Raw genomic sequence first — 14,392 nt, 5'->3', positions numbered from 1 at the left:
AAATCTGGAACACACACACACACACACACACACACAGAGGGATATATTTAGGGTGTTAGGTTGTAGAGAGGTGGATGCCACACTGTCATTATACACTTTGACCACACTTTTGTTGCCAACTCTCAACTACTTTCTGATCAAATAAATCAAATAAATAAATAAATAAATAAATAAAGTCAGCACTGGTCACACAACATAATAGTTAGCTTGCTTGTGCTTTTAAATGCTAGGTGTCTCTGCTAAAAACCCTTCCTAATAGGAATTAACCTAGCTTCTTTATTAACTATTAAAATAATTTAGTACTGATGGGGAAAAAAAAAAAAAAACATCAGTAGAAACCAATAAAATAAAATTCTTTTTCAAAACGAGTTTTTTTTTTTTCCCCTTATCAGCAGGGATCATTTGTCAATTCCAACCTGGATAATAGTTAGCTAGCTTACAGTGAAATTGTTTTCTTCGCATACCCCAGCCTGTCCGAAAGCTGGGGTCGGAGCGCAGGGTCAGCCATGATACAGCGCCCCCTGGAGCAGAGACGGTTAAGAGCCTTGCTCAAGTGCCCAACAGTGGCAGCCTGACCCCCGACCTTCCGATCAGTAACCCAGAGCCTTGACCGCCAAGCCACCACGGCCCCTTGCTAGTAAACTTGGCCACCGATTCCACGATTTCATAGTTAGCCTGTAAGCTAGTTTTTAAACCCATGAAAGCTGTACTAAGAAATTAGCGTAAAGATCTATTAACATTAAAACATTAACGCAGACACCGATAAACTTTTCAGCAGGGATAAATTGCTCTAAAAAAATTCTTAGTGCTTAGCCTAACATTAGCTAGCTTGTTACTGAACTTGGCTAGTGCCTCCACTGCTAGCGAAGTAACATTAGCTACTGAGCTTGCTAACTTTGGTGCAGTTCTGTTTAGCTTCCATCACTTAGCCAAATAAAAGCGTCAGTTCAGTGTTTAAGGATGTAAAGAGTCACGGTGTGTGGACGAGGCGAACAACTTAGCCTTTATTCAGTGTATTAGTGTGTGTAGGAGGAGAATATGACTCCTACAGGTAGTGTACATTTTGTTCCATACAGTCTGCACTGAAGAGGCTGTAAGTGAGCAGGGGTTATTGGGGTTATGTTAAGGGGGATTGAGTTGTGTGTTGGCAGGAGTCGGTTCCCTTCCCCCAGGTTTCCGTGTGAGGGGTTTGATGAGGGAATTCGTCTGTCTGGATAAATCTAGTTCCTGCATCGGCACCAAGAAAAAAACCAACAACAAAAAAAAAAAACAGATTTCAAGGGCCTGAAATCTTTGTGTATACAAGAACAACTGGGCTGTGTGCCAGTAATGAGACTTCACAATACCGTGGCCTTTTCCTGCGTTCCTGCACATGTTTCATTTTTCTGTGACAGAGTAATAAGACTCGGACTCCAGCTCACATGGTTTTTATCAGGAGTTTACTTGTACTGTGCGCTCCCAAAGCCTCTACTGTAATAACTTACACTGCACCCTGAGGATCCAGGAGCTGCTCCTGGACTTAAAACAGCAAGAAAAGAATATATATATATATATATATATATATATATAAACAACAGAGTGCAAAAGTTTGCACACCCCTCGGTTTTGAAGAGGAAAACAAAAAAATACAGTGGTGTATGATTTGTTTACAGTTGCGCAGTGTTAAATATGAAATGTGGGTGCGCACTGTGACAAGAGCACAACCCAAACCATAAAGCAAAACCGATTATAATATACTCTGAGGAGGAGATCTGATGAAGGTGTGTGACAGTGTATGACAGTCCGTATAGGATTTCGTTGAATTTTTACATTTTTTTAAAATTCGTGATTGTTGCTGCTTTTTTTTTTTTTTTTTTTTTTGTGGAGAACTACTTGAATCGGCGAAAACGCAGTCGCACGGAATTGTTCTGCACGGCCGTTCTACACGATGCGGGTCGATAAACGAGACCTTTTCGCTGTCCTCACGTTCGACGCACGTGAATCGAAGAGGGCTTTGGCTGAATGCGCGTGATGATGTCACATGACGCGTCTCCGTCCCAAATCTGCGGAAAATCTCCGCGGTAATTTTGAAAAACCAGCGCTCGGAATTACATCATCACGTCAAAGTAGGGGGGAAAATCCACGGTCGCCGTCATGTTCGTCTTTTGTTAGGCAGAAAAACCGATCAGTGATGTGTATTTACTTCCTCAAAACAGACTTTGATTTTGATGTTGATTTGACGTCACTTGCTGAATTCATATCTGACGAGCCCTTGCAGAGTTCCAGAGTTCCCGAGTAGGAATTCCGAGTTGGGATGGGCCGTTTTTGTTTTTTTTTTTTTTTTGTAGTCGGAGGTCGGAAATTATGAGTAGTCGAATACAGCCTTAGAACAGAGACGTCAGAAAGAAGTCTGTCTGCTCGGCGGCCATCTTGGCAACGCTCCCAGTAGGCTTGTGTGACATTGATTTATTTCCAAACTTGCGATTTACCATAAAAAAAGTTCTACACCAGTTAATCTTCCAGATCCGACAGTATTAAAAAAAAACAACAAAAGCATTTCCAACATTTCTGGTTGAAGGAGAGAAGAGGAGCGTGTAATAATATTACCAGCTGTGTAATCAGGAACTGCTGGATGGCAGTGGCAATTGTGGAAACTTAGCTGAATGTTGTTGTTGTTGTTGTTGTTTTTTCCTCTTGGTGATTCTGTATTAAATCTCAGTAACTAATTCTATCCTAGTAGCCCAGCGTGGATTATTTTCCTATAACATCACAACCTGAAGTGTGTTATTCCTTATATAACCTCAATTTCCACTTACACTCAACCTACAAAGTAGCCTGACTCATGAAGGTCTCATTGACTGTTACTGTTTTCACGTTCCCTATTCCACTGGGCCGAGAACATCTGGCTACGAAGCGAATCTTATACAGTGGCTCATGTTATAGTCAATAACCGATTAGCACAGTCATAGTGTGAAGCCTTCAGGAGTTTTTTTTGCCAGTAATTTTGGCCGATTTGTGTCCGATTTTGAACTGGATAACGTATACACGGCCTTGAAGACCGGAGAAGAGCTTCTGCTTGCTTGAGAGCTCCTCGTCCCTCGGGTTCCTCAGAGGTTTTTAATCAAGACACTCTTTTATTCATCAGCTCATAATGATATTCCAGTCAGCGTACGATTTAAACTCAGCATTACGCCACGCATATGGAGCGCCAAAAGAACGACAATGCTTTGAGGCACCTCCCTGATGCTAGTGATTATTCAGGGACTCTGTAAACGCAAGCATGAGAGCGATTTGAATATGAAAGGCTGAAAAACGGCACACAGCTGAGCTTCGGGCTGGGGTCAGACTGGAACAGCAGGCACTGAACGTTTTCTGTCGTGCAGAAGTTTTCTGGTTTCTGTTGCTGTAAATAAAACCCTGAGTCTCTCCTGCTCTGTGAAATATCACAGATTGCTGCAGATCTTTAGGGCACGTAGCTTCCTGTTTAATCTCTGTATTCGTCCGGAGTTTATACAAGCTTTCACATTCTACACAATAAGAAGAAGAAGAAGAAGAAGAAATCATTTTAATAGCAAAATTAATTGCTATTAAAATAATCTCAAAATAATAATAATAATAATAATAATAGCTAAAAATGTTTCTGACGTTAGTATTTACGTTATTTTTAATTACGTAATTTTAATTACTGTACTGTTGTACTTTTTTTTTTTTACACTTACTACACTTATTATCTTCTTTCTGTATTTTTATATTGTTATTTTTTTAATCTTATTATGGACTATATTTTTTACTTTATTTATGTTTTTTTTGTTGTGGTTGTTTATTTTCACACTGCAAAGCACTTTGAGCAATGCTTTAAATATTTGTAAAGGCATTTTAAATATATAAAAGGTACATAAATATGAATGAAAATTATTATTTTATATTATTATTATTATTATTATGTTTTTTGAGTGTGAAGTAAAAAAAAAAGAAATAGTAAAATAGGCTAATTGCAATAAATTATACCACTGCCACAAAGAAGATATGAAAATAATCTAAAAAAGTTAAATATATAGCATCTAAAAAATGTTTTATATATATATATATATATATATATATATATATATATATATATATATATATATTAAAAAAAAGGTGTAAATAATGTTACAAATACTCAAACTTTTTTAAAATGAAATATATCATTCAAATAATTACGATGTGCCCGTAAATGCATCGGTAAAAATAAGGCAAACAATAAAAGCTAGTTAAAAGCTAAAGTGAAGAGAAGTATGTAAAGGGGGTCAGACTGCAGTCACGCAGGTCACGTGTTACTTCACGTGAGCTTACAGGGCTCTTTGTCTTCTCCGCTTTCCGACATCCGCAGTTTCCTCAGATGACACGAGCGTGAAATAATGCACACGGGAAGTCTAGACGTGGCACAGGAAGTAAAAAAAAAAAAAAAAAAAGAAAAGAAGAATTACGAATTGTAGAATTACGAACAGCAGCTCTGAATGTAGGTCTGGGTGTAACATAAAAACCACACATCTAATGCGTTATCGTTTCTATAGTAACAGCTCATTCTCAGGGACTTGTACGGTGAACACGCCACGTAATCAAACCCTAACGATAAACAGATTTATTTTTTTAAATGAAAAAACATATCATTATTATTTAACAAAGGAAAAAAAATATATATATAGCGTTTGATATGGTGAGGATGTTTAGGTAACATTCATGGAAGGAGTCTCCAGCGTCAGTCAAGAAGTTTTACGCCACTTTCAGGCAGGCAGAGGAGTTTCCGCTTCTTTGCGGTTTCTCGGTGACGTGCCAAGCTGCGTTTTTTTTGTCTTATTAACTTCAAGAGAGGAAAAAAAAGCGAGGCTGGTGAGGGAGCGCACTGTTTATAGCTGCTATAACGTAAGCGAGAACAGGAACGAACCCCTTTTCACAGACGTTCCACGACTTTAAATGTAACTAGAAACGGATAAAAAGCACAACGTCATTCTTTGATAAATAAAAACTGTAACCGTTGCTTCGGTATGAGAGGAGTAAGAGAATTCGAGCCGCACTGTTATAGGAAAACGATCAGCTTCGGGATTGTAACACTGTTATCGTGATCGTTGTCCCTTCTTCTTCTTCTTCTTCTTCTTCTTCTTCTTCTTACCTCTTTCCGCTCAGGCTCGTTCTCTCTCTCGGGTTCTCTCTCTGAACACTGAGGTTCTTTGTGTCGCGACGCCGTGTGGCAGTTTCTTCTTCTTTTTCCACTTCAGCATTCCTCACGTATCTGCTGACATAATAAACACTCACAATAGCACAGTGTTCGTTCTGCTGACGAGAGCAAAGACCCAGAAATCTCCGACTCTCCAAAACAAAACAATGGCTAAATTAGAAATCATGCTTCTATCCGTCTAAGTATCTGCGAGAATGCGTTAAAATGTTCCTCGGTGAATAAAAATGAGAGAAAAGCCATCAAATACGAACCGGGTGACTGGACAAAGCTGAAAGTTTTCCCCCGCGTGTATTTGCTCACACTTACTTCAGGAAGATGATGACTATATAAGTGTAAACCAGTCCCTCCAAGATTCTGCGATCGCAGGACTTAACGCAAACTCGAGCAAACTCCAAATAAATTGCAGATTTTTTAGATAAAAACTCTAAATTACGGCAGATTTTCCGCAGATTCGGGCCGAGTTCCATTCACTGGTAGAGTTTCCTCGGCTTCTTGGAAAACGTACAGCTCGTCAGTGAAAGAGTATTGTTGTTGTTGTTGTTTTTAGCCTAATAAGTCAGAGAGTCATGTGACCTAACAAAACAGAAACCTTTTATTCTAAGTGGCCAGTTTGATTGTTTTATTTTGGAGCCTAATCATTAATGTTTGAGTACTTCAGTGGGTTTCTTGGATAGTTTAAGCTTCTTAGTTTTTAATGGTTATAATGGGAATTGTATTGGCTTTAATGGAAACTGTCATGTGTAAAACTGTGGGTCTCTACTGGTAATCTGTTGCCTTATATTGTCATGTCTACTGGATAACATTAGGACCAATAATGAAAATGGTTTTAATGGTTAGCTGATGGTTTGTAATGGTATTTGTAGTGGAAACGATTCGAATTTCTGTGATGAGTTCTATTTTTTTAATGAGTGATGTTAGAGGGAGTTCTAAAAATCTGGGTTAATTCGGGGTTCTCGTATTTTGATGTTTCTGTGGGCAGAATCGAGCGGTTTTTGGTGCCTCCCTAATTTCCACTTCGCCTATCCCGTGTGACAGTTTATTTCGTCCGAAAGGAACTAGAAATGTAACACCACGTGCATGACGAATGGCATTCGCGTGCGTTTTCTGAAACTGATCGACATTAACAGACGCTCTCAAGGCCCCGTGTTGTTTTTGACCTTGAAACCCTCTTCTGGTTTGACTCGAGGTTCACGCCGTCCTCCGTCTCCTCCTCAGTCTCGGCGATCAGTTCTACAAGGAGGCCATCGAGCACTGTCGCAGCTACAACGCCCGCCTGTGTGCCGAGCGCAGCGTCCGAATGCCGTTCCTGGACTCGCAGACGGGCGTGGCTCAGAACAACTGCTACATCTGGATGGAGAAGCGACACAGGGGGCCAGGTACGGGATCCTTTTTTTTTTTTTTTTTTTAAATGACCTGTAATTCAAATGAGCTATTAACCTCAGCTATACACAACCTTCCTATGAAGATTCCTTTAAAGTCTGCCCGAATATTAAACTCATTTAGCTAAAATTTGCACAACAATGCATTGTTTAATATGTTATTTAGTCAAACTGGAAGCAACAAAAACTGGCCTTCGAACATCTGTACATCTCATTAAAAATGCCAGGTTATTTAAATATATATGAATATGTAAATAGGACACTCTCTACACGTTAGCTAGCATCAGTATCAGAGTATTCGACTTGCAGTGTATCATAATTTCCACACAAATTTACTTTAACAGCAGCTATGAAAAAAGCTATGAAAGCCATGATGTCACCATGATGTCCCTCGCACCAGGCACCACATTGCCGTCCTCCAGTAATTTGCATACGGAACGTGATTGGTCCAGGGCTGTGCAGTTTATTTATTGGCATGACTAGCCGTGCTCATACATACTGTAGCCCCGCCCCCGAATCAGTTTTATAAACCAAACTGATTATGGTGTGTCATGGTTACGGACTGACCGGCGTCCATCCGAACATATTTACGCATGATTGAACCTCGTTCATTTTGAAAGACCCGGTGATTTTTCTGCACCACAAAAATCTGACTACCTCTGCCACGAAGTTACACCTGGATGGATATTTTCCATAATCTTCTATGTAAATCAGCAGAAAAGCTGTCACTCGACACAAGAGTACGTTTGCGTCACGGACATTTCAGTCTCTCCACTTGCACGTGTGGGGTGCCAATAATTTTGGAACCGACCAGCGTTTACACTGGTATTTTGCATCTCTCGACCATTTCTGTGTTGTTTGGATGCACGTTAATGATAATTCTCTTGTTAAAACCTCCATCGTGGCAGATGAAGGCAGGTTTCTGGGGCGCAGAGATCCTGGCATTCATGCTCAGTACAGTGTAAAAAGTTCCTTTCATCTTTTCATCATAGCTTTTTGGCATCTTTTATAAAGGGCGCCAATAATTCTGGAGGTGGCTGTAAATCTGCTCGGTGTAACATCTACAGTCTTTTAACTCGGTGAAGACTTGTTTTGCTGAGTTGCCCGAGTCATGCGTATGAGATTAGCATTCTCGGTCATTTGGACGAGGCTGAAGCGATTCGATGAGGAATTTAACGTCACTGAAATGTTTATCGAATGTGGTCGGAGTTGCGAGGACGCTAAAGCTAACCGCTAACCGTGCAGCTGAAAGCCGGACACAAATAGAAGGAAAATCTAGCTACGGTGTCTTAGACACACCCTGTAGTTTGTGGTGACCCAGTGTTTATTCCATGTTTTTAATTTAGCTTATTTAGGACTTATCTGTCCTCTCTCTCTCTCTCGCTCTCTCTCTCTCTAGCTCTTAGTCTATGTCTCTCGTCCTCTCTCCCACTGCCACCATCTGTTTCTACTGAAGTCTAAAATGTCCCAAGTTGTGTTTTGCTGTTATTTGAGTGATGCATAATCAGAGGTTTGTACGTGCTTAGTATTTGTTTCACACACACTCCTTGTGTGTGTGTGTGTGTGTGTGTGTGTGTGTGTGTGTTGGCACAGGACTGGCTGCGGGTCAGATGTACACCTACCCCGCCCGCTGTTGGAGAAAGAAGAGGCGACTGCATCCGCCAATCGACCCTCAGCTCAGACTGTGTGAACTCAGGCTTGGTATGTGAACAACACAAGCTCTCTCTCTCTCTCTGTCTCTCTCTCTCTCTCTCTCTCTCACACACACACACACACACGTGCGCTCTCCCTCCCACGCTGTACACCTTGGCTTCATATTATATTTCCTCCTTGTCTTTTTCTCTCATTCCTTTTCTCCATGGTCATTTAAAGGCTGTAGCCCTGGCCCCATCTGGCTCTTATTACCCTTCTCCGTGTCGCTCTGTCTCTCGGCCTCCGTGCCCTGCTCGGGCCCCTTAAATCACTGGTCCGTGCAGCAGTAGAGTGGAAGCGAGGCTTGGTGTTGGTGCTGTGGTGATGTGGGGAGTGTTGACAGAGGAGAGAAGGAGAGAATTAGAGCTCAAGGAACTCGATAACTGAGGAATAAAGCTCCGTCTGTGTCCGCAGGAAGCCCGCGGCATTGTTTTCTCGGCTCTCGCGCGCTATTAAATGCTGCGCTTTTCTCGAGAAACGACTTTCTTTCAAAACATCGAGGAGAGTTAGCGTATTCAATTTCCCGAGTGAGAAAAATTTCCTAAACCCGACCCGGATGACTACTTACGTACGAGCCACAAAACCCGTAGTGACTCAGGAAGTAGTGACTTTTACGTTTATGCGTAGTTTATATCTGGTCGAATAAACTGCGGAAAACTCGCACTGTATAAATCCAACCGTGATGCAGTGACTCGAGCGCTCCATGACAACACCCCGAAGTTTTTATTATTATTATTATTATTATTATTATTATTCTATATCAGCACGTGTTTTTATTCCTCTTACACCACAGCAACTTGCCGCCGACTGTAATTCTTCATTTCTTGCTGGACGTCACTCTATACCCGTTTATAACAGGTTCGTTCCTGTTCTCACTTACACTATTGCAGCTATACACGGTCGCAAGCCTGTCTTTCTTTCCTTCTAGAAGTTACTAAGGCGGAAAAGACGGAGACCAAAGTTTCCAGCTTCACCTCTGACTGCCACAAACGCCGCTCTCGCGCCGCTTTCTTACGGAGCGCTTCACCGTATCGAGTCCCTGCGGACGAGCCGTTACTATAGAAACGTATAATAAAGTATTAGAACGAGCGCGCTGACATAAAGCTGCGAGTCGGACACCGCGCTACCGTCAGAGCTGCCGTTATAGAAAACTAATCGACGCTAGGCGTAACGACCAATCAGAATCCAGAATTCAGAAAGTAGGATATAAAAGCACTGGCGTTTGACAGATATTTAAAGAGACAATATCGGGCATTTCCGATAGTGATAAGGTTAACGTCGGACAATTTTATTGGCCAGGAGATGTATCGTCGGGTCTTAATTACAACCCCGATTCCAAAAACAGGGTCGGGACGGTGTGTAAAACGTCAATAAAAACAGAAGGCAAGGATTCGCGAATCTCATAAACCCATACGTTATTCACAATAGAACACTGAGGAAATGGACCGTTTTAAGGGGGGGAAAAAAAAAAGGTCATTTTGAATCCGATGGCCGCGATACATCTCAAAAAAGTTGGGACGGGGGACAACAAAAGGCTGGAAATGTACGCGTTACTAAAAATACAATATTGGGATTGAAGAACGGCATGACGTAATTATTATGATTCGTTTCGGAATCGAATCGTGTCAGTAGTGAACTGAACGACTCTATCGTCGTTCTATCGTGTCATGCACTGGGTAACAAGATGAACACGCCGCCCCAGAAGTCTCCGTACACAGGGGGACACTTTTTATCAAGATGTCTTCCAAGACGTCTTCTTTTTCCTTTGACGACGACAGTACGGACGTACTGAAATCGTTCTCACGGCCGGATCGGGACACCGGCGCAAGGTTGCGATGCGAGAAGACATCCAGACGTCCACGAACACCCGCTGACCAAGGCATGACTGACGTGGTCCTGGCAAACATAGTCCCCTACAGTATGTGGACTCCTAGGACACCCGGTACTGTATATGGTTTGGTCTGAAAGACAGCGTGATTCTTTTGTCTCCAGGACTGACGTAAAACGTAGCCCAATAGCAGATGTGTGATGTGTAAAGACTCTGGAGCTGGATACTGTCCCTGCGTTTCTCTAAGCGCTGAAACTCAGTCTAAAATTTCAGTCCAGGGGACTCTGAAAGCGTTTGATCTGCTCTGCCTTGACACACACGATCGCTGTCCAAACAGCTCGCACGGTTCTACTTCAAACACCAACGCAGTCCATGAGCTCAGTTTATTCCTCATAACGAGTCCAGAAGTGTTCCCGGCTCCTTTAACAGCTCCACTGCCCTCGTTATGAAGGTTCTCAATAAGAAAAAGCTCGACTTCGGCACTGAAGCTGAGTAAACACGGGGAGGTTTATCCTGTGTGCTTGCGCCCCGTTACTCGTTAACGCCGTCTCCAGTACAGACCCGCAGAACTCAGACCCATCATGGACCCATCATGTCCTCCGCTTGAGGAACAGCGAAGAATTTGTCCTTTTTTTCCCAACAAAGAATATTCCATTATCTTTTCCTGAACTGCTGAGAGGAAGTCGTTATTATTGTGTCTGCAGGTTTCCAGGAAAAGCTCCAAGTTCCTGGACGTATTTCCCAGGAATCACCATCACATGCACGTATAAGTAAAACTGCACCAGTAATAATGATACCCGTATATTATCATTTAAACACTAGTTTAGTAAAGGAAATGGAGGAAAAAAAATTAATTAATTGTGCAAAAATAGAGTTATAAAAACATTCTATTTGACAATACGACACTTTTCATACAGAAAAGTTTGTACACCCTTAGAACAAAGAACTTCACACTAACAAGATATTTACTTCATTATTATACAGGTGAGAAAAAAGCCCAAGGCAGTGTATGTTAATATATAATGAGTAAAAAATAATAGTAAAGAGGTATAAATATTGTGTAAGTTCTTGGTCTTTATCCCTGTCTCATCTAACCTCGTCTAACCTCGTCTAGCCTCGTCTAGCCTCGTCTAGCCTCGTCTAGCCTCGTCTAACCTCGTCTAGCCTCGTCTAACCTCGTCTAACCTCGTCTAACCTCGTCAGTGCATTGTGGAGCAGCTGTAGCGCTGTCTCAGATATGATTTCTATTTATTTCATAATCTTCATCCATTTTTATTCTTCTTCTTCTTCTTCTTCTTATTATTATTATTATTATTAAACCTTGTTCTAAAAACCTGGTTATTTTATTTACATCTTATTTTAAACACACTTTTATACAAACACATCAGGCACACTGAGATTTTGGCTTTAAACATTTCAAATATCAATTTCCTTCCTGCTTTCTGTCCTTCCTTCCTTCCTTCCTTCCTTCCTTCTTTCCTGCTTCCTTCCTTCCTTCCTTCCTTCCTTCTTTCCTGCTTCCTTCCTTCCTTCCTTCCTTCCTTCTTTCCTTCCTTCTTTCCTTCTTTCTGTCCTTCCTTCCTTCCTTCCTTCCTTCCTTCTTTCCTGCTTCCTTCCTTCCTTCCTTCCTTCCTTCTTTCCTTCCTTCTTTCCTTCTTTCTGTCCTTCCTTCCTTCCTTCCTTCCTTCCTTCTTTCCTGCTTCCTTCCTTCCTTCCTTCCTTCCTTCTTTCCTTCTTTCTTTCCTTCCTTCCTTCCTTCCTTCCTTCTTTCCTGCTTCCTTCCTTCCTTCCTTCCTTCCTTCTTTCCTTCTTTCTTTCCTTCCTTCCTTCTTTCCTTCCTTCTTTCCTTCCTTCTTTCTTTCCTTCCAGCTTTCTTTCCTTCCTTCCTTCTTTCTTTCCTTCCTTCCTTTCTTTCCTTCCTGCTTTCTGTCCTTCCTTCCTTCCTTCCTTCTTTCCTTTTTTCTTTCCTTCCTGCTTTCTTTCCGTCCTTCCTTCCTTCCTGCTTTCTTTCCTTCCTTCCTTCCTTCTTTCTTTCCTTCCTGCTTTCTGTCCTTCCTTCCTTCCTTCTTTCCTTTTTTCTTTCATTCCTGCTTTCTGTCCTTCCTTCCTTCCTTCTTTCCTTTTTTCTTTCCTTCCTGCTTTCTTTCCTTCCTTCCTTCTTTCTTTCTTTCCTTCCTGCTTTCTTTCCTTCCTTCCTTCCTTCCTGCTTTCTTTCCTTCCTTCCTTCCTTCCTGCTTTCTTTCCTTCCTTCCTTCCTTCCTTCTTTCTTTCCTTCCTGCTTTCTGTCCTTCCTTCCTTCCTTCCTTCTTTCCTTTTTTCTTTCCTTCCTGCTTTCTGTCCTTCCTTCCTTCCTTCTTTCCTTTTTTCTTTCCTTCCTGCTTTCTGTCCTTCCTTCCTTCCTTCTTTCCTTTTTTCTTTCCTTCCTGCTTTCTTTCCTTCCTTCTTTCTTTCCTTCCTTCCTTCTTTCTTTCTTTCCTTCCTGCTTTCTTTCCTTCCTTCCTTCCTTCCTTCCTTCCTTCTTTCTTTCTTTCTTTCCTTCCTTCCTTCTTTCTTTCTTTCCTTCCTGCTTTCCTTCCTTCCTTCCTTCTTTCTGTCCTTCCTTCCTGCTTTCTGTCCTTCCTTCCTTCTTTCCTTCCTTCCTTCTTTCTGTCCTTCCTTCCTGCTTTCTGTCCTTCCTTCTTTCCTTCCTTCCTTCCTTCTTTCTGTCCTTCCTTCCTGCTTTCTGTCCTTCCTTCTTTCCTTCCTTCCTTCCTTCTTTCTGTCCTTCCTTCCTGCTTTCTGTCCTTCCTTCCTTCTTTCCTTCCTTCCTTTCATCCCTCCTTTCGTACTGTACCACCAGAGAGAGCGTTCAGCTGTATATGGATGTCATTAGTACGTTAGCACGCGTCGTTATTGTTATCATCGGTGTGTTTTGTGGGATCGGGGAGTCAGAGCCGATCTGAGAGGTAGGCGTTACAGGCCTCATACTGTTTCTCCGTCCTGGGAAGAACATTAGAGGATTTCATGCTGATCCTGGAGCAGAGCCAGTAGCACCTCCTCACAGCTTACAGTAATCCCGGCTAGCAACGACGGGCTAATGGGAAAAACCGATGCGGTGTTTGGCGTGGGGTTACGCAACAACGTCAAGACCACGGAACACAAATCACGCTTACCCGATCCGCCTCGCAAAAAATAAAATAAATAAAAGCAAAGCGTGAGTGAAACGGATTACTGAAGTTGGTTAAAACTGAATGCAGAATAGGAGCTAGAAGGCACGAGAAACTAGAACACGACTTAAAGACGAACAGCGCGATAAGAATTCGCAGCTACACACCGGACCGAGGGGGTGGAAATAGAGCAGCTAATTCATGGCTCAACATAGAAGAGGTGCACACAGTAGGTAACATGGCGAAGTAAACAAGGACTCAAAGTAAACTCAAAACAAATCACTGCGGAGAGGAGGAACTTGCGAACGCATCCGGAGAGGAGGAATTTGCGACAGGAAGTGCGTTTTCGAGTACACGTAAGGATTTTTTAAAAAATTGTGCTTGTGTTTGGAATGAAGTCACTGACTGTGAGTATAACGATGCCGTGACTCCACCTCCACGTGTAAAAGTGATCCAGTCCCAGTAAAGCTTTGGCGTCAGCAGTCGGGCGCGCTAACTTTTACTTCCTGCCTCTTCATCCAGTCGTTCATTTGTGATTAAACATAAGCGTACCGGCTGAGCTGAACTTCAGCCTGAAGTCGTTCCTGCGCTACTGTGGAGTGAACGGTGACGCTGTGAGCGGATGGGCGGTGCTCTGGAGGACTGTGTCGCTCCGTGACTGAAGAGTTAGAGCAGGGTGGAGATGTAAGAGGACGGGATCAACATCTGCAATCTGCGTCGCGCTGACGGACAGAGAGTCACCACGATGACCCAAAACACTCCGAACACACACACACCTGAACCGCGTGCATGGACTTCCTGAACACTGGGGTCTCACATCTGCAGAGAACAAAGCACGGGATAGGAGGGCAATGGTCACGCCTCTTTCTCTCCCACTCTCTCTCCCTCTCTCTCTATCTCTCTCTCTCTCTCTCTACCCCTCTCTCTCTATCTCTCTCTCTCTCTCTCTACCCCTCTCTCTCTATCTCTCTCTCGCCCTCTCTCTCTCTACCCCTCTCTCTCTCTCTATCTCTCTCTCTCTCTCTCTCTCTCTCTCCCTCTCTCTCTCTCTCTCTACCCCTCTCTCTCTCTCCCTCTCTCTCCCTCTCTCTCTATCTCTCTCTCTCTCTCTCTCTCCCTCTCTCTCTCTCTCTCTCTACCCCTCTCTCTCTCT

The 14,392-nt window shown here is 42.6% G+C and overlaps 1 protein-coding gene across 4 annotated transcripts in view; it reads left to right on the top strand.

Moving 5' to 3' along the window:
* dpf3 (double PHD fingers 3) overlaps positions 1-14,392 on the top strand; it is a 35,214-nt gene that overhangs the window by 2,588 nt on the left and 18,234 nt on the right. For all 4 annotated transcript variants that reach the window (XM_053613741.1, XM_053613743.1, XM_053613740.1 and 1 more), the window contains exons 2-3: positions 6,410-6,570; positions 8,167-8,274. In XM_053613741.1, coding sequence (XP_053469716.1) covers positions 6,410-6,570; positions 8,167-8,274 — 269 coding nt within the window. The remainder of the gene's footprint in view (positions 1-6,409; positions 6,571-8,166; positions 8,275-14,392) is intronic.

The sequence above is a fragment of the Ictalurus furcatus genome, chromosome 25 (assembly GCF_023375685.1).
Source record: "Ictalurus furcatus strain D&B chromosome 25, Billie_1.0, whole genome shotgun sequence".
In the NCBI taxonomy this organism is placed as follows: Eukaryota; Metazoa; Chordata; class Actinopteri; order Siluriformes; family Ictaluridae; genus Ictalurus; species Ictalurus furcatus.
Note: the sequence above shows the minus strand (reverse complement) of the source record. Positions and strands in the feature narration are given on the sequence as shown.